The following is a 25,181-nucleotide window of genomic DNA, read 5'->3' as shown; positions in this document are numbered from 1 at the left end:
ATTTGGGTAGGGTCCGAGAGCCCTGCAGGAGCCTGAAATCCCAGAGCCTTGCTGCACTCAGGAGTTTGGATCTGATTGTATAGACCGATTGGGGTGATATGGAAGGGTTTTCACCAGCACTGACAGGATTAGACGGGGGTTTAGAAAAATCACTGTAATAGCGACGTGGAAAATGGATTGGACAGAGACCAGTTGGGAGGTTATTGCTGCAGTCCATGAGACATGGCATGTATTAAAGGTAAGAGAGTGGGAGTGTGGGGAAGGGAGTGGGGGTGAGAGACACTAGGAGGGCATGGTCCAAGGTTCTCCGTGCTTGGTGTGAGGTATGAGAAGAGCTGGGATTTCAGGGTGATTCCCAGGTGTCTCGCTTGGGTGACTCAGGTGGGTACCACCAACAAAGAGAATAGAGATAGAGGGACAGGACCCCAGCGGAGACAGAGAACATCAGGCAGAAGGGGAGGATCTAGCAGTGTGATCAGTGCTGCCATGGAGGTTGGCAGGGCCAGAAAGAAGAGGAGCTCTGGAGTGCTGTTTCAGAGGCCAAGGAGGAAGAAGGTGAGGAGGGATGGATGGAGTGGTTGACAATTGCTGATGCCTCCAAGAGGTCTAGCAAGATAAAGACTGGGAACTCTGGAGTCAGCCATTGGGGGGCCAACAGGAGGTCTGGAGAGAGAGTTCCAGAGTTTGGTTGGAGGAGTGAAAGAGAACTCAGTAAGTAAAGGCAGAAGCCATAGCCCACTCTTTAAACAAAGGAATTTGCATGAGACAAGACGGAGGTGGAAAAAGTTCAGGTATATATAGAGGAGCTGTGGGATCCAGAGAAGATTCTTTTGGTTTTGTTATGAGAGAAACTTGAAGGCGTTTCTCTGCTGAGGCCTGGAGCCAGTTGAGAAGAGTTTGGAAATTGAGGAGCATGCTAAGCGGATAGCTGGTGGTCGAGGGCAGGTCTCTGCAGAAGGATGGGGCTGGGTCCAGCAGAGGCAGACAGGAGGAGGGAGGGACATTTCTTACACAGAAAGTGGAGGCCATGGGAAGCTTAGGCATCCAACCAACATTTCCAGGGGCATTTCTGATCGACAGCACAGTCAGTTGCTAGTGATAGAAATCTCGCTTCCAAACGGCTTAAAAATTAAAGGGAAGTTTTAATGTGAGCATATATGCAATGTAAAAACCCACAGTTAGGGCTTGCTTCAGCAAACGCTCCATCAGCGACACAAACAGTGGCATGAAGAATCATGTCTTCCCACATCTTCCCTCTGCCTTCTGCAGTGTTCCATTATCCTCATATGACACATGGAGACACCCCCCCACTCCCACCCACTTGGGGTACACCGGGGATCGTGAAGCAGTCCCAAGAAGCCCCCCAGGCCTCAGGGCAAAATGCTAATGCTGGGAAGCCGGACGGATGGGTTTCCAAGTCCGGCTGCCACCCCAGCCTGGTGTGTTCTTCCTGGCCGGCATGCCTCGCTCTCGTGCCCATGCATTATTGCTGTGGTGCAGGGCTTCTGCATTTGGAGAGTTAGACAGTTGTACCGGGATTTTCAGTTCTTTGTTTTACTAATAGAATCCTTTCTTCAAATAAAACCTCAGGCAAAACCCAGTGTGAAAACAGGGACTCTGAGGCAGCCCTGGTGAGAGTCAAGTGTAAGGCGGCGGCTGAGCCCCACCTGCTCCTCCTCCCCAAATGCCCTCCCCCCTTAGAGAAGGTCCCCAGAGGCTGCAGAGCCTTCTAAAGGGTCTTCCTGCCTCCACCATTGCCCATCAACCTGCCACCCTCCACAGAGCAGCCAGGGTGGTCTTTGTGAACAAATATCATCAGATACCCCACCATGTAGAACCCTGCAATAACCTCCTGACGTACTTAGAATAGAATTTAAATTCCCTGCTTTGGGGGCGCCTGGGTGGGTCAGTCATTAAGTGTCTGCCTTCAGCTCAGGTCATGATCCAGGGTCCTGGGATTGAGCCCCGCATCGGGCTCCCTGCTCGGCGGGAAGCCTGCTTCTCCCTCTCCCTCTCCCCCTGCTTGTGTTCCCTCTCTCGCTGTGTCTCTGTGTCAAATAAATAAATAAAATCTTTATAAAAAAAAATAAATTCCCTGCTTTGGCATTCAGAGCCCTCTGTAAGTATGCCCTCGCGTGACTTATTCCATTCTTCCCCGTGTGCCCCCCAGGCTCCGGCCATGCTGGTTTCTTTCAGTTCCTTGCACCTACCCCTCTGCTTCCTGCCACAGGGTCTTTGCACAAGCGGTTCCCCTGGCTTGGGATGTTTTTCTGACCCATCTTTACAAAGTTGGCTACTCCTTGCCATTTAGATCTTGGTCAAATGTCACTTTCTCACAGAGGCCTTGACCATTCACTTGCCTTTCCCTCATCACCCTAGTGTGGTTTCTTTTCTTTTTTTATTAATAGAATTTATTTTTTAGAGAGCACTTATAGATTCATGGCAAAATTAAGTGGAAGGTACAGAGATTTCCCATTTACCCCCCAGCCCCCCCCCCCACAGCTCCCCCACCATCACCATCCCCACAAGAGGGGTGCATTTGTTACAGCTGATGAACCTACACTGACGCATCATCATCACCCACAGTCCATGGTTGACATGAGGGCTCACTCCCGGGGTTGTCCATTCTGTGGGTTTAGACAAAAGTGTGAAGACATGGGCCCACCATTAGAGTCTCATACAGAGTTTCACTGCCCTAAAAATCCTCTGTGCTCCACCTGTTCATCCCGCCCTCCCACCCAACCTCTGGCAACCTCTAATCTTTTTACTGTCTCCATAGTTTTGCCTTTTGCAGAAGGTCACTCAGCTGGGATCATACAGTACGTAGCCTCTTCAGACTGGCTTCTTTCACTTAGTGATAGGCATTTAAGTTTCCTCCGTGTCTTCCCACGGCTTGATAGCTCATTTCTTCCTAGTGCTGAATAGTATTCCATTGTGTGGATGGACCCCAGTACGTGTATCCATTCACCCACTGAAGGACAGAGGACATCTCAGTCGCTCCCACGTGCGGCGATTACACATGAGGCTGCTCTCAACACCCCTTTGCGGGTCGGATTGTGTTTTCTTCATTGTGCTTATTGCTACCCAATTTGTTTTTGTTCAGCATTTATTTCCTGTCTTCCTCACTGGAAAGAAGGCTCCATGAGAGCAGAGAAACCCTGTGTCTTGAACTTGTATATTCTCTAAAGCGGTCCCTGCTGCCAGGTCTGTGAAATGAATGAATGGCCCACTGCCTGCCGCCCACAAGTGCCAGGTGGGCTCTGCTCGTGGAGACATGGGGCTGCCCGCTGAGCCGTGTTCCAGCACTATCCGTCTTTCCTCCCATCATCACAGATGTGTTGTGACCACTGGCGCAGCCTGCCCAGAGCAGGGCTGCGGGAATGTGGGGGGCTCCCCATGATGACAGCTTGCTGGAGCCGTGCGCCTCTCCTCCGTCTGCCAGGGACAGCTTGTGGTACCAACACCAGGGGCCCCCCAGTCTGGGGAAAGAAAGCAAACCGGGGTGCAGAGAGAAGGAAAAATAGGAAAGCAGACTGACGCAGGGTGGCTAATTATTACTCCTTGCTGCTGTTACCAGTAACCTCATGTATGTAACCAGGATTCTTCCTTCATCCCTGTGAGTTCGAAGCCTGCTCAGTGACGGCAGCTAACATTTACCAAGGTTTACTCTGTGCCCCATGCTTTGCCATGTGCTCTATGTGGGAATTGTGTGTGAAGTCATCCCAGAAGCCCTCTGGAATATGACTGTGTGCACTTTTCAGATGAGAAACACAAAGCTCCGAAGGTTCAGGACTTGCCCCTGATCCCCACCTTGTATGTGGGGGACAGCTTTAAACCCAGACAGTCCATGCTCTCGAACTTCACTGAGGGAGGCTGTCATGCCCAGCAGTCCCCACTGATGGCTGACCATCACCCAACTCACGTACCCATCCTGGTCCCCGTCTTAGACATTTTGAGTCCGAATCTCCCACAAGGCTTGCAAATTTAAAGTTCAGGAAACTTGAAAGCTTCAGTTCAGGGAGGTTGCGTAAGCGAATGAAGCATCTCTGTGTAAGATAATAGAGGTTCTAAGGACATTCGAATTCAAAAAAAGTTTTTTTGAATCTGCAGGCCTGGTTTGGCTGCTGCTTAGGAGTTTGAGGGTCCAGGGATCTGTGTGTTTAAGTAGCGCCCAGGAGATTCTGATAAGCATCCAATTTCCTTCCTGTGTGGGTACGTTGTCATCACAGCACCTGACCTAATGGTATTTGGATTCTTTTTGAAACAGTGAGCTCAGTACTTCACACGGCAGAACATTTCATGTTTGGATAACTCTGTTCTCTCTCTTTTTTTTCTTCTCTTTTCACACAGGGGTTGCGGGGTGGAGGGGGAGAACTTCAGGTATACAAGACTTGAGTTCATCCTCTTCCCCAGTTCATAGTACACCGTTAGTCCACACAAGATTTCTCTTTCAGTTTTTTAATTTTTGTTCTTTTCCTCACTCTCTCCCCCTGCAATCGCCCTCCCTTTAATGTATTTTATATCCTTGCAATCCACCTCTTACCTGTTCAAGCTGATATAAAAGGATCTTTCAGGGGCACCTGGGTGGCTCAGTCGTTAAGCGTCTGCCTTCGGCTCAGGTCATGATCCCAGGGTCCTGGGATCGAGCCCCGCATTGGGCTCCCTGCTCCACGGGAAGCCTGCTTCTCCCTCTCCGACTCCCCCTGCTTGTGTTCCCTCTCTCGCTGTGTCTCTCTCTGTCAAATAAATAAAATCTTAAAAAACATTTTTTTTTAAAAGGATCTTTCAAACACATCGTATTGGTAGTGTGTGCGGGTAGAGTCTTTATTATCATGGACGGTATTGTAGGATGGCTATATTTATTAGGTTATTCTTCCTTGCATCTCAGAGAAGCAGCTGCCTCTCTGAACTTTCTCCCATTCGGTTCTAGTTTTGCCCTCGTGGAGCTAAACAAAAAAATTCCACACCCTCTCCCACCATTCCAAGACAGTCATCATGGTCCCTCTTCTGCAGCCCCCATCTGCCCTCTCACAGGATATGGGATTTTCCTTATTCCTCCCCAGGATGCTCTGTAGTTAGATGGCATTCCCCTTGAAGGGTCCTGACCACTCCATCCACCCCCGCACCCGCATCTGGATGATGTACTTCTCTACTCCTAGCAGGAGAGGAACCTGAGATATTATGTGACTGGGCCATACAGCAAGATAGTGTAAGAAGTAAGATTTGGTTAGAAGCATGCATTTAACTGTTTTCGGTTAGACATCCCTGCCCTTGGCCTCTGCTACCTGGTTATCAGGATCGGGGAACTGTAAGCCTCGGTGATGTGGGGGTAGCTTCAGGCGGGGCATCTCCCTCCTCACTCCACATTGGGTTCTCTGAGCACAGCACTAGAAGCCCCATGCCCAGATAGCAGTTGACACTCCCCTTCCTTAGATGTGGGTGGAAGGTCCTTCAAAATGTACTGGAAGGATTGCAAGCCGTGTACCTATCTTCCAGGCTGAGTGGACCGGGCTCAGGGAGCTGAGGGTGCCTCTATCCCCATGTGGAATAACCCTCCTCCCTCATCCTCTGCTGTTTTATCTGTATGAGCCCTTTATAGACACCAGTGCTTACATTTCTTTGTTATTGAGGTAAAATTGACATATCATCAAGTTAACCAATGTATAGTGAACAATTCACTGGCATCCAGCGCATTCACAGTGTGTACAACCATCACCTCAATCGACTACTGCTTATTACTCCAGTGCAATCCCTTTCTCACCGCAACATTATCCTCACCACAAAAGAAAACCCCATACCCATTAAGCCGTCGCTCCCCATTCTCCCTTCCCCTCTGCCTCTGGTGAGCACCCCTCTGTGTCCTGGCTGTATGGATTTACCTTTTGCATCTTGAATATAAATGGGATCATTCTATATGGGACCTTTTGTGTCTTGCTTCTCTCATTGAGCATAACCCTTTCGGGTTTCATCCACATCACAGCATATGTAGTACTTCATTATCTTCCATGGCCAAATAATATTTCACGGAACGTAGTACATACTGCCGTATTGCTTATTTATTCCTCTCTTGATGGACATTTGGGCTGTTTCCACCTTCTTGCTGTTGCGAATGATGCTGCAATGAACATGTGTGCACATGTACTTGTTTGAGTCCTGGTTTTTAATTCTTTGGGACATATATCTAGAAGTAGAAATATGGGGTCATCTGATAAGTCTATGTTTAATTTTTTAAGGAAGCTATACATTTCTTTTTTAAATAGCAACTCCACTCTGGAACTTTCCTGCATATGGAGAGACAGGGGAAGTAGGTGAGGAGTCAGGAGATCTGGGTTCTTTTCCTGGCCTTGCCGCTAACCAGCAAATTGAGCAAATCATTTCCCCTTTCTGGGCTCTTGTTTCCTCATTTGAAAAGTAAGGGGACTGCATAAAGCTAAATGATCTTTCAGTTCTCTTCGTCTTTTAAGATTTTATTGGAAAAATTGGGTTCCAGAGAGAAGAGAGAGAATTGCCAAACAGCTATCCATGATTATCTCTATATGCATTCTCTACTGTGTTTTTAAATTGTGAGTTAAAAGCACCCCAAGTAATTGGGCTTTTTTTCCCCCTGCCTATGTGTTTCTAGTTAATGAATAGCTTCTGGCTTCTTATTTCCATCAAGATTCCCAGAACAAGATATCCTCTTGCCCATCACTTCCTACAGCTTGGCAGCTCCTGAGCAAAACGTGGCAGTCATGACGCCAAGGCTGGAGCCGTCCCATCCCCACTGTCCTCTCTGAAGGAATGCTGAGCCTCCTCCCCTGCTAGTTTGCTCATCACTAAGGTGTCAGCTGAATCACCTGAGTCTGGTCTTTGGAGATGTCGGATCCAAGGAGAGGAGTTAGCAGACTCTTCTTTAGTCCATGTAAAGACCATCTTAGAAGGTTGGGAGGAAGAACCAAGGACCTCCTGTGATACTGTCCAGCCAGGAGATTTTCCTCCTTAGGGGATTTCTACTCTCCTGAGCCTCTTCCAGCTGACTGATTCCCTGGCCCGAGTGCAGTGCCTCGGTAGGGAGGGAGTTTTTCCTCCACTAATTGATAGCCTCCACAGTATGCCATCCAGGTCCAAAGCATGTGTTCTCCTGAGCTGCCTGCTGGCTTTCTGGGGGAAGCATGAGGTTTTAAAAAAAACATGTGATCCAAGTGGTTTATTTCATTCGGCCAGCCATTTATTTGCTCATTTTTCATCCATCCATCTGATACTTTTGAGTGCCTGCTGTGTTTTCAGCACCACGTTAGATTTTAGGAATAAACAAGATGAGGCACCTTCCCTATGGTGCCTTCCTTTTTTAATAGGGCATACAGATGAGTGGCTTTTGGAATGAATACAATGAATACAAAGTGACAAATGCTGGGGTGCCTGGGTGACTCAGTCAGTTAAGCATCCAACTTTTTTTTTTTAAGATTTATTTATTTATTTATTTGAGACAGAGAGAATGAGAGACAGAGAGCATGAGAGGGAGGAGGGTCAGAGGGAGAAGCAGACTCCCTGCCGAGCAGGGAGCCCGATGCGGGACTCGATCCCGGGACTCCAGGATCGTGACCTGAGCCGAAGGCAGTCGCTTAACCAACTGAGCCACCCAGGCGCCCAACATCCAACTCTTGATTTCAGCTCAGGTCATGATCTCAGTGTCATGAGTTCGAGCCCCCGTCAGGTTCCACGCTCAGCAGGGAGTCTGCTTGAGATTCTCTCTGCACCTCCAGCCCACTCATGAGCTCTCTCTCTCTCCAAAATAAATAAATCTTTAAAACAAAAGTGACAAGTGCTATATAATGGGGAGGGGGTCGTAAACGGTGTTCAGGAGTACAGACGAGGGACGCACAAGTCATACTTGGCAGATCCTCATGAGAGGGCAGATTCAAAGCATGTTCTAGACAGAAGCTAATCTGCACAGAAGTCACAGAGCAGGACGCATGAGGGGACCTGGCAGGTGACCAGTGTTGGCTGGAACACAGGGAGAGGGTGGTGGGAGGCAAGATTGCAGAGGGGGGCTGTGCTCGGGAGGACACCTGAGCCACGTCGAAGGATTTAGCTCTCTGGCAACTGTGAGCTAGTGAGTTTGATTGGGGAGTGGCACACTTTCATCTGCACTTTAGAGAAGGAAACTCTGGTGATGGTGGCGAATGAGTCAGAGGGGTAAGAGTACAAGTGGGGAGAGCCCTCAGGAAGCTGTTGTGGTCACTGTCATGAAACAGTGGTGACCAGAACCAGGGTGGAAGCTGTGGGAAGGGAAGCAAGTGGATGGAGTCCAGAAATACACATGAGTCTGGGGGGCTGCTGTTGGGCCCAGCTTCCAGGAAAGAAACTGCTGCAGTCGGAATCCGAATCCTTTAGCTGGCCCCATATCCCAGCCCAGGGGAGGTGCCTCATCCTCCAGGTCTTCAGAAGGGTAACCTTGTCTCCCAGGAGCCAGCCCTGGAGCCCTGCTCCTTTTGCCAACAGCCTCAGGCAGGATAGATGGGAGATGTGGTGGGGTACAGAGAAGAGAAGAATTCTGGGGGAACCTCCTCCTGCCACCCTCTTTGACTCGGCCTCAGGGCAGAACAGCACACTGCACCCAGTTTGAAGACTCCACGTTTCAGACCCGTGACAATCTTAAAGCACTATACCTCAGTGCCTACCCTAGGCCACTCTTCTTTTTTCAAGCATAGTTAACATACAGGGTTGTATTAGTTTCAGGTGTACAATATAGTGATTCAGCAATTCCAGACATTACTCAGTGCTCATAAGGATAAGTGTACTCTTAATCCCTTAATCTGTTTCACTCATCCTCCACCCACCTCCCATAGGCCATTCTCTCTCAGGAGGTGGGGAAAAGGGTTTATCTCTTAAAGACTCATTCTAGGCCCTTTGGACAGTCATTTTTAATCTTTCCCCTTAGAGGGCCTGGAATGATTTGTTGTGCTTGAGAATGTGAACATTGGGCTGTCATAATATCTCTCATTCTGCCAACCTGCTGGACTCCCCTTCTTCTGGGTCATAGTCTCAGCATTGCCCGTTATCTCTAAAGGGACAACATCCAGGACCACTGTATCTTTGCTGCACAAAATATCTGCAGAAATCCATTTTTTAAAAAAAGTCCTTTAAGCAGCCAGCTTTCACCTAACCCCACACAATACATAGGGTTCGGAGAAGCTCTGAGATGGGTGTGTTGCTTACTGGCCCAGTGCATGGCATCCTCTAGGTGCTGGACCAGTGGGACAGTGTTTTTTCATGACTCTTCCATGCAGAGTTGCCCTTCCTTCTAGAACAGTGGTTCTCAACTGGGAGTGGTTTTGTCCTCCAGGGGACAGTTGGCAATGTCTAAAGACATTTTTGATTGGGGGCAGGAATGGGCTCCACTGGCATCTCGTGGGTAGAGGCCAGGGATGCTGCTAAGCATCCTGCAATACCCAAGATCGTTGCCCACACAAAGAGTTGTGGGTCCCAAATGTCAATAGCACAAGGTTAAGAAACCTTATTTAAGAACATCAGTCTGTGACCAAACCCTTGAGTTCTTCAGGCCCTGTAGGGTTGCTAGAACAAACCGCAAGTTCAAGAAAAACTCACTTGGCATTGTATTTCTTTCCACAGCTGAGCTCTGTCCGGGAGGCCCAGGTAGAGCGGCTGGAGGCAGCAAGACCCTGCAGGCCGGGGAGCAGGGAGCGGGACCCCGTGCTGAGGATGGCCAGGCAGCAGCCGCCGCCCTGGGTCCACACAGCCATCCTGCTCTGCCTCCTCAACCTCACTGGGGCCATCGAGATTCCTATGGATCGTGAGTCCTGCTCCATCCTCTTCTTTAATTCTCCTGATTTGGGGCAGAGGAGTTGAAGGGGAGGGATGGTCAGGGGGGAGTTAAGATCAGCTTTTCAAAGAGGCTGGAGAGCAGGGTAGCGGTGGATTCTGGATGGAGGCCGGCAGGCTTGTGTTTGGGACCGTGAGACGAATCGTGTAGCACGATCTCTGAGGACTGTGGCTGAGCTGAGGCTTGCGCTGTCTGGAGCCTGCTGAGCGGGACCAGAGGTGGCAGGGTTTACAAGTCTGTGTGTCACTCAGGAGTTCTTCCCTCTACTCCCCTCCCACGGCCCTCTGCGGTCTTGACTTGCCCATCGACGTGGAGCTTCCAAGGACCCAGTGTAGTGGATAGTTACATGCCTTTCTAATATCTGAGCTGGATCCTTGGGCTGTCTTGGCTGGACTGAATCAGGATGGATGGCCTGGGGATGGTTGGGGAAGGGAATTATTCTGCAAAAGACCGGGGCTAAATGAAACATTAAAATAGAGCTCCATTATAATGCCGCTGTGGGAAAACCAGGAGCTGATTTCTTGTGTTTGTTTTCAGCTCTCCCATGGCAAAGCTGGGAAGTAAAACCTGTGTCATTCTATGTCCCACGGTGGGGGTGTTATTTGGCCATCAGAATCATCAGGCAAGGGGCTTTGGATGCTGATCTAATAGCCCCATCTCTAGCAGCCATTCTGTTGTTATGTTCAGAAGGGGCCCATGGACTGGCAGCCCCGTTCCTTTGCCCCGCATTTAGATGTGTACCACCTTTGCCACAATTCTGGCCCTTCCATCAGAATGTCTTGGCATTCCAGTGCTCTGATGTGGGCATACCACCTCTGTCGCCTGTTCCTGCTTCCAGAAATAGATGGGACCCGCATGATGCCAACCCTGACTTGGGCTCTATCCAGGTGACAGATGTCTGGGGAGGGTTGGGAGAGTGATACAGCCTCCAAGGAGTGCCCACTGAGCTCTCCTAAGCCAGGGCCTGGGGCCTGGAGTTAGCCCAGCTTGGAGAAGAGTTGCACATACTTCAGCCCCCTCCCGCCCAACCCTACCAATAATAGCTGCCCAGAGGAGTAGGCACTTCTGGGTAAGAGAAGACTAGCAGAAACTATAAGTTGGACCCAGAAGCAAGATGCGCAAGGCCCCTGCTGCCCTCCCAATAGCCCTGTGTGTGTGTGTGTACGCATGTGTATGTGTGTGTGTGTGTATTCGGGGGGAGGGGTGTCGTGAAAGGAACTGTTCCCATAGAGACCATCTGCACTGCTAACTCAAAGAAGAGTGTCTCATTAACAATCCCAGGCAGACAATCTAATAAGGAGCACGATAAGGCCATGTCCCTGGAGAGGAGAGGGTGTGCCGAGGAAATTGGGTTATCAAGGAAGTGGTGAAGGCTCATTTCTCTTCTGCTGCTTCTCCTCACTCATTCACCTGCCACTTTGGTCCCTGGGGCCAGTGGGTGAGGGGTTCCTCCAAGATGAACTTATAAATAGATGGCTTTGACCTCTATGTTAGGAACCTGGATTTCTAAAGCGCTATTGGAGCCGTGGGCAGGTGACCCAGCAGTGGGTGTCTCCAAAGTACCGCGTGTGGGACAGAGAGCTGCAGGTGCCCTGACCTCCCCAGCACCATCTCCCCATCTCCTCAGTTTCCATGAGGAGGGAGGGCCCCGGAGAGTCCCCGCTTCTGGAATTGTCGTCAAGGACACGGAGACCCGACACAGCAAACGGGTGCTGGATTCATGAATAGACGGCTCTGTGCAGTGGCAGTATCGTAGCCAATGAGGTTTATCCGAGGCGCGATTATTGCTAATTGGATTCATGAATAGATCCCGGGTCTCTTGACCTGCCACCAGGTTGGCACTCGACACACCTCACCCCGACCTCCGGTAATCCCGCCTTCTTTTAGTTCTTGGAACTCATCAGGGTAGCAGCTGCTGTGCGCCCGGCCGAGAGCTAAGTGCTTTAGGAGCATCTCCTGTGATTCTCCCAGTGGATCCTTTGCTGACAGGTTAGAAAGTGGAGGTACACTCTCCAGCACCTAAGTGGTAGGGCCAGCGCATGACCACAGCCCCTCTCTGAATGAGGAAGGGGATCCCTTTATGACACTGTGTCTGGTGCCCCGGCTCTGTCACAGCAGGAAACCCATGCGGGCTTCCCGGAGGAAGTGCATCTGAGGTGGCTGCAGGCACAGTGGCCATGGCGACCTCTCCAGAACGAGTCTGCTACAGCTGAACGCAAGACAAGAGAAGGCCAGCCCTTCAGAGGGGACCCAGGTCCTCTTCAGCCAGCTTTTCCCCTCCTGCTGGGCCAAGCATGACAGGCACCCTCCCCCCAAGTTACCTGAGCCCATCCTTCCCTCTTACCCTGGGCTGAGGCCCAGGAGGATGGGCTGGGGAAAGATCACACATTCTTTTTCCTTTCCCCCTCAGAGTTACTGAGATATTTATTGATATACAACCTATGTAAGTGTAAGGCGGACAACTGGGTGATTTGCTACACGTATATATTATGAAATGATTGCCACATGGGTTCGTTTACCCGTCCATCCCTTCCCATAATTACCTTGTGTGCGTGCGGCGATAGCTTGGAAGATCTACTCTCGAAACAACTCTCAAGTGTATGGTACAGTATGTTAATTATGGTTGCCATCTGTGCATTCAGCCCCCAGAACATGTCCATCTTATAGCTGGACGTTTGTACCCCTTCACCAGCATCTCCCCGCCTCCCCCCACGCCCCAGCCCCTGACAACCAGCATTCCACTCTGTTTCTTCGAGTTTGACTTTTTTATTTTTTTTTAATATATTTGTTTAAAGATTTTATTTATTTATTTGAGACAGAATGAGAGAGAGAGAGAGCTCATGAGAGGGGGGAGGGTCAGAGGGAGAAGCAGGTTCCCCACCGAGCGGGGAGCCCGATGCGGGACTCGATCCCGGGACTCCAGGATCATGACCTGAGCCGAAGGCAGTCGCTTAACCGACTGAGCCACCCAGGCGCCCCCGAGTTTGACTTTTTTAGATTCTACATATAGTGAGAACATACCAGAGCTTTCTCTGACTTAATTTCACTTAGCATGAGGTCCTCAAGGCCTACCCATGTTGTCACAAAAGGCAAGAGAGATAACTATATCCCGTGTTCCCTGCAGCATTATTCGCGATCGCCCAGGTGTGGGGCAAGTGAAAATCAGGCACTCAAAGCTTTCTGTGTGTGTTACCCGGGAGCGGCTGAGGGGGCTGAGGCTGGAGGCTGGAGACTGCCCTGTCAGGGGCACCCTTCTGCTCGCCTGCCCCTTCAGGGGGCAGTATCTGTGCCTTGAGGACTGGGGCATTGCTTCTGCTCTGGGGAGTTTGGGCCCCGCGGCCTTCCTGGAACAGCCCCAGGCTGCAACACAATCCCTCATTGAAATACCAGCCTCCAGCCCCTACTCCTCGGCCAACAGAGTCACACACACCCACCCTCCCGCCCGCCCCAAGGAGAACAACATGACCTTTGAAGAAAGCAAAGGGTCGCCTCATCAACAAGAGCGGGTCTGCCAAAAAGTGAGTCTGCTGGCAGCTCGCCCCCCCGCCCCCCTCCCCCCATCGAGGGACTCGGCATTTTTCTCCTAGGAACATTTTTCTCCTAGGTGGGCTCCGCTTCATCCCTGCAGTTGTTTGGAAGAAGGATTTCTGTAGGGCAATGTACAGAGAAGACACATTTCGTCCTCACTGTCATCCCAAGTAGTGCTGCAAGATGACCTCAACACACACACACACACACACACACATTCACACACACTCCGTCCTCCAGGGACAGGTGCCAGGGGCTGTGGATATCAGCCAGGGAAAGAGAAGACATGCAGGCATACAGAAACCTTACAGACGGGGCAGGCCTCTGCCTTACCCGCTGCAGAGCTCATTGGAAGATTTTTCCCTCCCCCTCGGAAGCCGCAAGAGCAGACTCATTTTTCACTTGATATCAGCAGTAAGTTTTGTAGATGGGGAGAAGGGCAGGTGGCATGACATGGGGCTTGCGGGGTGTCACAGGACAAGGTAGGTTGCCCTTATCCCCAAGCAGGTGGTCCTCACTGTCATCTCCCTGTGCTGGCTTGTCTTCTGGGTTGGTTGTGTCTCTGTAATAAATTCCTTGGTGACACAATGGTGGTTGCAGATGTCAGGACCTCTTTAGGGAAGTAGACTCTCAAGAGGCCCCTGGCCTGATTTCATCGTGGGGCTGGGGACAGCATCCGGCCAGCTCTGAGAGTCTCCACTCCCCCATGGCCTCTCCCCTTACTCACCTTTGTCCTGAATGTCAAGGAGAAGAGCGTGCTGGGGCCCCACCTGGCCAACCCACCTCTCTGGCCAAGGATAGATTTGTAAAAAGAGCTCTGGACCAGACTACAGGAGAGCTGGTTCTCATTCCAGTTCTGCAGCAAATTTCCTATGTGACTTTAACTGAGTGACTTCCCTTCCAAGAATCTGAGATTCCCTGGATAATGTCTAGGACTCTTTCCATTGAGCCAGCCCTTGATTTTATAAGAGAGGCTTGAAGGCCATGTGGGCAAAATAGAGCCTCGGCCAGGGCAAGGTCAGAGCCCTCCACTGTGCGTGGGGACCTGAGAAGCATCAACTCTGTCTTGAGATGAAGAAACCGCAGGCCTGGGTTGGTGGTCCAAAGGAGTAGGTCAGTGTCAGCCCTGCTTCTCCTGAAAATGGCCCCTTCTCCCCACCTGCCCTCCAGGCCCAACTACACTGGCTTTCCAGAATTAACCTTTCTTGGGCCCCTGGCAGGAAAATCTTATATGGGTGAAGATGCCACTGTGGGGATCTCCAGGGAGCATGTGTTCAGAAACCACAGATTTCTGCTTTTCCCAAGGACTTTTCATTTCTTTTTGTTTCCTGCCAGGGCCGCACCCAGGTAAATGGTAAAGCAGATAAAATTACTTTTCGGTGCCCCAGCAGGCCACACAACCTTGGCCCACTTGATAGAATTATTCTGGACCTTTTAGTGTGTCTTATCAAGACTTTGACTTACTGACAGTGTGCATAGCAGGGGACCCCTTCCTGCCACACTCAGCCTCTCCTCCCTGATGTCTGTCTTCTCTATTGGGATCCTTCCGGCACCTCTTGGTCCTGCCTTAACTCTGCCTTCTCCACGCTGCCCCCTCTCTGGGCCCCTGAGCTCCTCTTCCATCTCCTCAGCCATCTCGTGGTGGCTGAGTCATGAAGCTTCGGGGTCACCTGGGCTCACCCACAGCCTCTGCTTTCCCCTGAAAAAGTCAGCCTGCGACACCAACACGTCCCTGACATCAGCACCAACGTGGAAGAAGCTTGGCATATGACTTCATGCTAGAGCCATAAAGAAAAGGCCTCTTACAAAGTTACAGAAACACTTGTTCTCTTTTCTGCAAATTTTAAACCAAGGCCGCCCTTCCCAGAAAGTTCATTACCATCGAAAGTCTTGCTGTGTGAAGCGTGGTACCCAGACCGCCAGCATAAGCACCACCTGGCTGCTTGTCAGAAATGCAGGATCATGGGGCGCCTGGGTGGCTCAGTCGTTAGGCGTCTGCCTTCGGCTCAGGTCATGATCCCAGAGTCCTGGGATCGAGCCCTGCATCGGGCTCCCTGCTCCGCGGGAAGCCTGCTTCTCCCTCTCCCATTCCCCCTGCTTGTATTCCCTCTCTCGCTGTGTCTCTCTCTGTCAAATAAATAAATAAAATCTTTAAAAAAAAAAAAAAAAGAAATACAGGATCTGCTCAGTAAGAACCTGCATTCTAACTAGACCTACCCCTCAGGTGATTCATAATACTTGTCAGAGTTTGAGAAGCCTGACCTCAAATAGGCTCATACCTGTACATAGGCCCGTGCACGTCTCAGGTGAGGGATGGGGGAGATTTGTGCTACCTGTCTCTTGATCTCTTCCGTAAAAAGTGCAGAAAGGAGTGGTGGGCTTCACTTCATCCCTGCAGTTGTTTGGAAGAAGGATTCAGTAGGGCAATGTACTTCTGCCATGAGCAGAGCCACAGTGATTCATCGGTCCCTAGAATTTTCCAAAGGGTAGGCAAGAAGGTGCTTGCATGTGTGACAGAGAGGAAGGTGCGGTGGGAGGAGTAAAGCCTGTGGACCATGCTTGGGGCCCTTGGGGCTTTGCTCTGAAGCCCTGGTTCAGATCTGCTGCCACCCAGGCTTCTCAGCCCCACACCTCTGGCCAGGGAGCCCACTTTCTTCAATAGCATCTAGAAGGATGGGCAGCATCTTCAGAGCCCAGTCTCTTTCAAGCAGCCTTGTCACTTTTGATATTTGGACTTCCCTTGGTGACATCATTTGGTCAGAGGCTGGTCTTTCTGCTCAGCTGCGTGGTTTGAGCTCCCTGTGGAGGTGTCACCTCCTCCACAAAGCACTCGCTGGGTCTGTCCCCCCTCTGTGTGGCTGTCCCACTGAGCTCTGCCGCCGGGACCAGAGAGCCCAGGCACCGCACCCTGCCCAGGCCAGCCTCAGCGTTCTCCCCGCAGGCTGGGGCGTCAGCAACCCGGGCGAGTAGTCATATGCAATAACCTATAACCAATGTCTTCTTTTCTCCCCTCGCAATGCTAACCCACGGGAACTAACAGCAAGCATTCAGAATGAGCGTAAGTCCCCCGGGCACCTCTCTGCACTCGTGCCTCTGGGTGGTAGGAGGGCAGCAAGGAGGGGCGGGAGAAGGTCAAGTGAGGAGATACGGGGAGGGGGGGATTAACCGCCTCTCCACCCTGCCTGCTGGGGCTTCTTGACTCCGGAGCCCCTGTAGTGCGGCCCCTTGCCACACGGGAAGGGAAGCGGCTCACCCCGAGCATCCTGTTGCTGGGAACGGCAGAAGAGCAGGTGGGTAAGAAGGGCCGCGGCTCCCCATGCTCTGGTGGCCGGCACAGGAGCACCATGAACATCAGAGATGGGGGCCAAGAGTGAGAGGAGCTGGCTCTTCGGCATGCAGACAAGTCCCTGGGGACGTAAGCCTCTCAGCTCCAGCCTCACCGCAGTTTGGCCATCCTTTGACTCTCCAGGGCTCAGAACCATCCTGGCCACTGGGTTCTGGAAAGCTAGCTGCTTTGTGTTCCTTGATCCATTCAATAAATGTATCTCAAGAACTCTTGTGCACTAAGCATTTACTAAGCATTGGGATATAAGAATGGGTAAAACAGAAGTTTCTCATAGGGATTCCATGAGATCTTAAAGGGATTCTTCTTACGCTCAGTCCTTAACATAACCCCCTTTCCTGCGGCCTGGTTTAAGGAGCTGGGTCCCTGGCATGGGGCACTGCCCACCCCCTGCTTGCCTGCTTGACACGTGGCTCCTGAAGCTCTTCATTTCAGCCATTCCCCAAGCCAGGGCCCCGAAGCCCTGACCACCCCCCGTTTGTGCTGTTGCAGTATCCCAGCCCCCAACCATCACCAAGCAGTCAGTGAAGGACCACATCGTGGATCCCCGTGATAACATCTTGATTGAGTGTGAAGCAAAGGGGAACCCTGCCCCCAGGTGAGTGCACTGGCAGGTAAATCCAAGCCCCCCCCCACCCCTGCAAAGAGTGCGGGTATTGAAGAGGTATTGAAACCATGTCCTGGCCCTGGCTCTGAGCATAGTTGAAGCAGCTGGAAAATTAAAATTATCCAGCAGACATCTCTTGGATACCTACCTGGTGGAAAGTACAATTCAGAGAACTAAGACGTTTAGCAGATGAGGAGACTGGGATCCAGAAATCTTAAGTGGCTTAAGGTCACACCACGAAGCCAGGACTAGAGATTAAGTTTTCTGACTGTTGGTGTCGCGCATTCTTTCCAATGCCTTATGTCCCCAACATCCCCCCACCCCATGCCTAGCTTATAGGAAGTTCCTCCTGCTGGCTAACTTGAGTCTTCCATTCTGAGCACATCTCAGCTTGTGAGCACATCAGCATCGAATGAGGCGTCAGCAGACAAGAGCTGAAGGCCTGCAGTGTGCAGGCTGAGTTCAGTGTTGCTCCTCACTGGCTCGTGAGAGCACCTCGCTGCCCTTCATAGACGGACCCATGTCCTCGTGAAGAGGAAGTGAAATGGAAGCACAGAGATATTATGTACTTTTGCGAAGGTCACTCAGCTTGAAAGGGGGCAGAGCCTGGGTTTAAACCCAGACCTCTGACGGCCCCCCTCCGCCCCCCACCCCAGGCCAGTTTGTTTCTACCAAACAAAAGACACTGGAGATCTAGAGATTGTTCTGCTATTTGTCCCCCACCTTCAAAGCAGCATCCACAGGCTGGACCGTTCAGACCAGACATGACAGGACCCCGTGCTGGGCATCTGTCAGGAGAAACGAGGCAGGGCGGAACCTCGGGTGTGTGGTAGCCTCCTTCTACCCACCCCCCACCCAGTTTGCATGAGCCTGAGAACAAGCAGGGCCTCTCTCATCCAGGCTGGAAGAAGCAGGGTCACCTGGAAGGGTCAGGCAGCACATAGATGGCCTTCTGAAGTTTGGTCCTTTCCACCGTGGTTCCTTTGCAGGGACAATGATTCCATGACACTGAGCAGCCACTAGTCCTCCGGCTTCTTTTAAGGTTATGTCCTGGGCCGCTGCAGATGTATCTCCCCCCCCCCCCCCCCCGGAAGCAAAGGGAGATCTAGTCTCTTCACCTCTGGGACCTTTTGAAGGCTGCTGGCTCTTTCAAAGCTGCCCCTCCTGGGCTATAATGTGAGGCCACTGCTTTATACTCTGCACCCACTGAGCAGATAACCTGAGCCATTGCCCTTTGGCTTTAGAGTCAGCTCTCACACAAGGAGACAGGAGGACCAGAGCTAACTCCCTAATGTGCTTGGCTCGGGTGAAATATGAATTTGGGTTTGCATTCGTAGTCGGAGGTTGAGATGCCCTGCGGGGGAAGCTGCAGCTAACGCTGGATTTTTAAAAAACTCAAAGTCCCTGCCTGCTCCTGCAAAGAACATAAACCCCCAGTGGCTCTTTGGGTACCTCTCACAGCCATGACTCCCAGCCTTTGCTGGGTAAGAGCTCTAATGTCAGGAGCCTGCCCCCAGAGTTTCACATTTCACCTGTGGCTGTGACCTGGGACTCTGCATTTTATCCAGCTTCCCAGCCAGTTCTGCCACTTAACCAGGGTGGTATGGAGGTGTGGCTTTGGGACTGGGCCAGGGACCAGGGCCCTGAGGTTCTTGCCTGGAACCCAGAGCCCAGCGTGTTCCTCCTTATTGCCCCTGCTTCTCCCCTCCATCCCCCCCACTGCCCACAGCTTCCACTGGACTCGAAACAGCAGGTTCTTCAACATCGCCAAGGACCCCCGAGTGTCAATGAGGAGGCGATCTGGGACCCTGGTGATCGACTTCCGCAGCGGGGGGCGGCCCGAGGAATATGAGGGGGAATACCAGTGCTTCGCCCGCAACAAATTTGGCACAGCCCTATCCAATAGGATCCGTCTGCAGGTGTCCAGTGAGTGGCACACGGTGGGACTGGCATGCCTTGCTCCTGGGTGCATGGGGCAGGGAGGCCTGGAGGATCATTCCAGAAGGGCCACCCCTGTCCTTGGCCAATGGATGCCTTGATGCCCTGCATATCTTTCTTGCTTTCCTGCCCCTGAGCAGGAGTACACCTCACCCTGCTCAAAAAGATTCCTTGGAAAGGAGGCTTCCAAGCCAGAGTCTTGAACAACTGCACTGACACTCTGGGCACGGGAGGAGAGGAAGGAGAGGAGCCTTTGGAGAGGTGTATCTCTTTAGACAGAAGGCCTCTCCTCTCTTGCTGCACCTGGCCTAGACTCACGGGCCTTCTCCGCCCGCTCCCTTGTTCTCTTGTTTGCCCTTCTGCCTTTCCTCCTTGTATGCCTGCCTGTAGCCGAGCTCCTTGCTCCTTGCCCTCCATCACCCTCACTTCATGATCTTCCGTCTGATTCTCCCCAGAGTCTCCCCTGTGGCCCAAGGAAAACCTAGACCCTGTCGTGGTTCAAGAAGGCGCTCCCTTGATGCTCCAGTGCAACCCCCCGCCCGGACTTCCATCCCCAGTCATCTTCTGGATGAGCAGCTGTAAGTCTTGGGGGCCCGGTGTTCGATTTCTGCTTTCATCTTAGGGAGTGGGGCCGGTGTTCTAAATAGGAGGGCCTTGCCCAAGGTCGGAAGACGTTGACTTGTGAGAAGCAGGTGTAAGGGGGCCACATGGCTGAGAACACATCGAGAGGTGGCTCAGGCTCATTTCCTAGCCCAGCTGCTCTTAGCTGTGTGATCCTGAGCAAGTTGTTTAACATCTCTGGGCCTCAGTTTGCTTTTCTGGAAAAAAATAGGGCTAATAATTGTACTTATCTAATAGGATCATTGTAAGGATCAACGAGTTAATACATCCAAAGTGCTTATAACAGAACCAGACGCGCAATAAGTACTGAGTAATATTTGTGATGATGAAGAAGAAGAGCAAGAGAAAAGAAAAGAGGAGGAAGGCGGGTTGACACCAAGCCTCCTTTCAATCTTTGGTCCGTCTGGATTTACTAAGTGCTGCCTTTCTAGGACAGAGGAGCACAGGAATGAAACCTTTGATGAAGGAGCGACAGGGAGACAGGATGTTTGTAGCAGGGGGACAGAGTATCATCACTGAGAGCTTGTCCTGTTTCATTTTGGGCATTTGGAGATTAATTTAACCACTCTGGACCTCAGTTTCTTCCTGTTTTCAATTAAAGTAAGTGGGGGCGTGTTATAAAGGGGCCTAGAGCATTGCTAGCTGTCTGTGTATTCCTGGCTTCCCCTCCCTCTCCTCCATACCTGCCCCCCCCCGCCCCCACCCCCACCTCTGGTCTATCCATCCATCGGTCAGTCTATAGATCTGCCTGCTGCTTAGCATCAGTCATCCGTCCATCCCTGAGTTTTTACCAGCCTGTTTCCAAAAGAGGCAGGGTTGTGAGCTGTTTTGCAGAGAGAGTGCGGCTTTGTGCTCACCCATTGTCTCTCTCTTTGTCATCTCAGTGCAAGTGCGTGGGAAGGGCTGCCTGGCCATAGGCTGGAATGTTGGTTGATTTGCTAACTCTTCAGACTCTCTCGTCCCTGCATCACACCTGTCACCAGCTTATGTCCATGCTGTGTCCTGAGCAGATCTCATGTCCCTCCTCTTTCCATCATCACTGGCATCTCCCCAGTGTAGGCCACCATCAGCTTTTCCCTAGGTGGCAGTAATCATCCATAACTGGTCTCCCCGGTCTTTCTAAAAACATACATCTGATCGTTTCATTCATATGCTCCCCGCCGTTTACTGGCTCCTCCATCACCTCGGACAAAGTCCACACTCCTTTCCCTTCCTGATCTAGTTCCCTCTGCCTCCCTGGCCTTTCTCCTACCCCTGCCCCGGCTGTGTGTTCTTAACTTTTAGCACCCACTGTTCCTGCTGCTTGGAAACCTCCTAGGGCCCCTGTCTCTTCTGCCTGGTGTCATGAAGCCTCCAAGGTAGAGCTCAGGGCCCCCTGGCAGGGACTCGGTGCTCCTCCTCTCAGCTCATCCCCTTCCCACTAACCACACTGCATAGCAGCGATTTCTCTATCTACCGCCTCTTCTAGGCCAAAGGCTCCTTGAGGGCAGGAACTGTCTTACTCATTTCCCTTTCACCAATCCCGGGCACAGTGCCTGGCACACAGTAGGCCTGCAGGAAATCTTTGATAATAAGTCATTTGAAGAACTGCCCAGCCCCTCATTAGAAAGATGGCATCATTAACTTTGCACTTTATGGAATGGTGATTTAATAAACCGTTGTGGGGGATGGGAAGGAGTTAGCAAGGAACAGTCAGCCTGACAAATATGCTTTTACAAGTCGAATAACCTGCAGACGTGGTCATTTGAGTTGACATCTGATGCTTCAAATGTAGTCCGTACCCACTGCCACTCCCATGATGTCATTAATTCTAAAAAACACCATTTTCATCTTTTAACATCTCTAAAAGTAGAAAGCGTCCTAAAATTGATGGTGTGCATCATTGATTAGTATGTATCTTACAATTATAATTGGCAGTGCTTTTCCCTTTCCTGGTGGGAGTGAGGGCTTAAAAAAGAAAACAAGTGAATTTGACTCCTGACTTGGGGAGCATCTGAAGGATTGTGTTCCCTCCCTCCGGTTCAGGGCCAGTCGGAGCTTGTGTGATGCGAACGGGAGCTAGAAAAGTCTGGTCCCGGAGCCATGGGCGTGGTGGGCAGGCGGGTCCGAATCTAAATCCTCCTGTTCTCTCACTGCTTTTGCAACCCAGGACAAGTTAAGTCCACTGCTTTCTTATCTGTAAAATGGGAATAAGCCCTCCTTCAGAGTTGAGAGGATGAGAGGAAATCATGTTCTACTCCTGGCCCCACCTGGCTCTCTGCTGGTGCTCAGTCGCCAGACCAAGCACGACCGTCACTCCTGTTACTGTGACCGCTAATCTCCATCTGTACCTCTGCTTCCTTACAGCCATGGAGCCCATCACTCAAGACAAGCGCGTCTCTCAGGGCCATAACGGCGACCTGTATTTCTCTAACGTGATGCTGCAGGACATGCAGACAGACTACAGCTGCAACGCACGCTTCCACTTTACGCACACCATCCAGCAGAAGAATGCCTTCACCCTCAAGGTCCTCACCAGTAAGTGCAGGTCCCGGCCCGGGGCTGGGAGCCAGGGGCGGAAGCCCACGGAGCCCGAGGAGCCCCGGGTACCTGGGTCTGGGGCAGCCTTGTCCCCGAGGCTGACCCAGAAATCCTTCCAGCTTATGAGGCCTGAGCTCGTTCAGCGGCTCTGAAACCACATCGCTTGATTCTGAAGCCTTGCTAAACTCGGTCCTACTCTGAGTCAATGCCTCTCAAGCTTCTGGGGCAGTCCGAATCACCTGGCCCACAGGGCAGCCATCCCCAGCCCAGCCCGAGCCTGCCTCCACGGCCCTGGCCTCCGTGTCCTCCCTCTGCTCTCCGGGTGCTCGGGACACACAGCAGCACTGCTTTGAGTGGTCATCTAGTCCCTGCCTGGTAGTCTGTACTTCTAGAAACAAAGCCACAGGACAGAATATCCGCTTTAGCAGGGACCCCAACACAAACTGTGTTTGATGCCGGACCACATGGGATGACTACATTTGCAAGCTGGAGATCTATGTTCTTGTTTTATTTGTTTTCATTTTTATTTCCGTATTCTGTTTGGCTGGTACCAAATGGGTCAGCATTGCCTGACCCAGGATAGCGTGGGTGGCCTCGCAGAGGAGAGAAGCGAGTAGTCAGTTCCCAGACATGCTCCTTGCTGGGGCCCCACCGGCCTGGAGCTCTGGCTGCACGTCCTCAGCCTGCCTAGGACATTGATTTCCAAGGGGCTGTGTTCGTCTGCACCATGGATTTGTAATAGGCCTTCTATAGAGGAGCCCCCCACCCCCAAAAGACCTTGGTCTGTGTGACTCAGCTGTGGATGCTGTTTTCCACACTGGGGACAGTGATGGTTGTGGGGGAAGCCAAGCAAAGGGCCTTATGTGGATACTGACAGCTGCCCCGGGTTGGAGAAGAGGGCCTGAACCCCGGCTTCCCCGAGCCCATGCGCCTCTTGGGGGGCGTCGGGGAAAGGCCAAGGGAGCTTGCTCCTCACTCAGGACAGCTAGGGGCCTGGTCTTCTTTCCTCAGCTGCCCCTGCCAGTGATGGAAGCAGGTGGTGCCGAGAACCCCAGCCCCACACTCCATCTCCACCCGGCATTGAGGTGGACCCACAAGAAGCAGCTTCCTTCTTGTTCTCCTTCTCCTGTGTGGGAGTTCTTCCTCTCCTTTTCATTGTCTTCTCTTTGCTTTCTCACTCCCTTCCTCTCTATTTCCCTCCCACCTTCTTCCTTGCCTCTTTCCGCCTCTCATCTTCTCTCTCTCTCGGAACCCCATCTACCCTCCTCCAGCACCCCCGCTCCTGCAGCTCCCCACGCACTGTTCTGAGTTGGAGTCGGGCTGCCCACAGTTTGCTGACCAACAGGATGGCTGGAAAACCCGGGATAAGCCCCCGCATGCTCCTGGCAGTAGACCCAGCCTCAGTCTACTTTGCTGCCCCCTCACTAGCCTTCCTATTCCAGACCCAGGCCCAGAGGGGACCCTTGGAGAAGAAAGTTGGGTTGTCTGAAGTGTCTCAGTACACGTCAGGAGGGATCCCCGGCCAGCTGGCTGAGCTGCAGAGGACAGTGTGGTCTGCCCAGGACCTCAGAGTGGCCTCCGGAGCCAGGACAGGGTGACAGCATGGGGCAGTGAAGGCGGCGGGAGCATCGAGCAGGATGCTCACTGAGCCAATCCCTGGATGGTCCTCAGTGCCATCACCTGGCTTCCTCTGCCTGCCCAGTGTGATGCTTAAAGTCAGACTCCTGTTTGGGGACTGAGTCAGGTGGCCTTCTGCGGTCCTGGGCAGAGGCCCTCAAGGTCACACAGGGTAGAGGCAGGAAGGTGGAGGTGCTAAAGAGCCTTTCTCTGTGGAATTAGGCAGTTAGAGATGTTCAGCAACATTTAGAAGTCGGGCTTTCCAGAAACATCCTTTTGTCTACCAGAGGAGGTAAGGGCTGTTTGTTTCTGCTTCATTTCTGGGTCCCCTACTCCACTGAAAACTCTTTCCACCAAATGCCAAGAACCCCCCCAGGTGATGGGAACAGAGCCCTGTCTGCTTCCTGGAGTTCTCCCAGGGGCAGCTTTGGCCAGGAGCAAGTTCTGGGCATCTGAGCCAGCCCAGAATTGGGTACAGTTGCTTAAAATAGCACACTTGTGCTCTCTTTGCTTTCCTGCCTGGAGAGGACACAGGCTCTTTCTTGTACCTTCAGAACCAGGTCTGGGGGTGGGAGGAAAAACAGCCAAGCTGGGACAGCTTCCAAGTCTCTCCTCACCGCGCGTTTCCGTCACAGTTTGCCCCTTAGGAGAAGACACCAATCTCATCATGGCTGATTGTGCGTTACCTACATTTAAGGAAGGGCCGGGGGGAAAGATATCTAATACAAAACGCTGGGCGATCTGAAACCATTTTTAAAATTTGTTTTGGGATGCAGTCAAAGACAAACAGTGGAGTCAGCCTCACAGAGAGGTGATGTGCCTGTCCCACTTTGCCCATGCCAGAACAGGTCCCTTTGGTGACCATGGTGAGGGAGAAGGAGTCTCTCCTGAGGCAGACCATGGAGCACTAACCCTGCTTCCTCCTAATGTCTGCTATCTAAGTGGCACTCTTAGGAGTCAGAAAGTCTCCCTGAATTGCTCAGATGTGCTGCAGAATCCACAAACTGTAAGATCAGTTCCAAACTTGGGTCACTTCTCTGGAAAGAGAGCAGTTCTATTTCACCTGGTGGCATGGGAGCTTAGGAGCATGAAGCCAGGGCCCTTTAAGCTGTGTGCCCCTGTCCTCCCCACAGAGAGGGATGTCCCCTCCTGAGTGCGGCCTCAGCCCCTCATCCCTTCTGCCA

At 51.9% G+C, this 25,181-nt stretch overlaps 1 protein-coding gene and 1 pseudogene across 19 annotated transcripts in view; both read left to right on the top strand.

Moving 5' to 3' along the window:
- Positions 1–25,181, top strand: part of NFASC (neurofascin) — a 181,561-nt gene that overhangs the window by 98,468 nt on the left and 57,912 nt on the right. For all 19 annotated transcript variants that reach the window (XR_010412210.1, XM_054507929.2, XM_064593938.1 and 16 more), the window contains 5 exons: positions 9,613–9,793; positions 17,187–17,292; positions 19,031–19,227; positions 19,695–19,817; positions 22,207–22,377. Coding sequence is in view for 18 of the 19 variants with exons in the window: in XM_054507929.2 (XP_054363904.2) it covers positions 9,613–9,793; positions 17,187–17,292; positions 19,031–19,227; positions 19,695–19,817; positions 22,207–22,377 (778 nt within the window). In the remaining variant the exon portion in view is untranslated. The remainder of the gene's footprint in view (positions 1–9,612; positions 9,794–17,186; positions 17,293–19,030; positions 19,228–19,694; positions 19,818–22,206; positions 22,378–25,181) is intronic.
- On the top strand, positions 11,554–11,622 carry LOC123847166 (U4 spliceosomal RNA; annotated as a pseudogene).

This window comes from Mirounga angustirostris, unplaced genomic scaffold, assembly GCF_029215605.1.
Source record: "Mirounga angustirostris isolate CCGP_5_RB_7025 unplaced genomic scaffold, mMirAng1.0.hap1 SCAF_6, whole genome shotgun sequence".
In the NCBI taxonomy this organism is placed as follows: domain Eukaryota; kingdom Metazoa; phylum Chordata; class Mammalia; order Carnivora; family Phocidae; genus Mirounga; species Mirounga angustirostris.
This window is presented reverse-complemented; position numbering and strand designations above follow the sequence as displayed.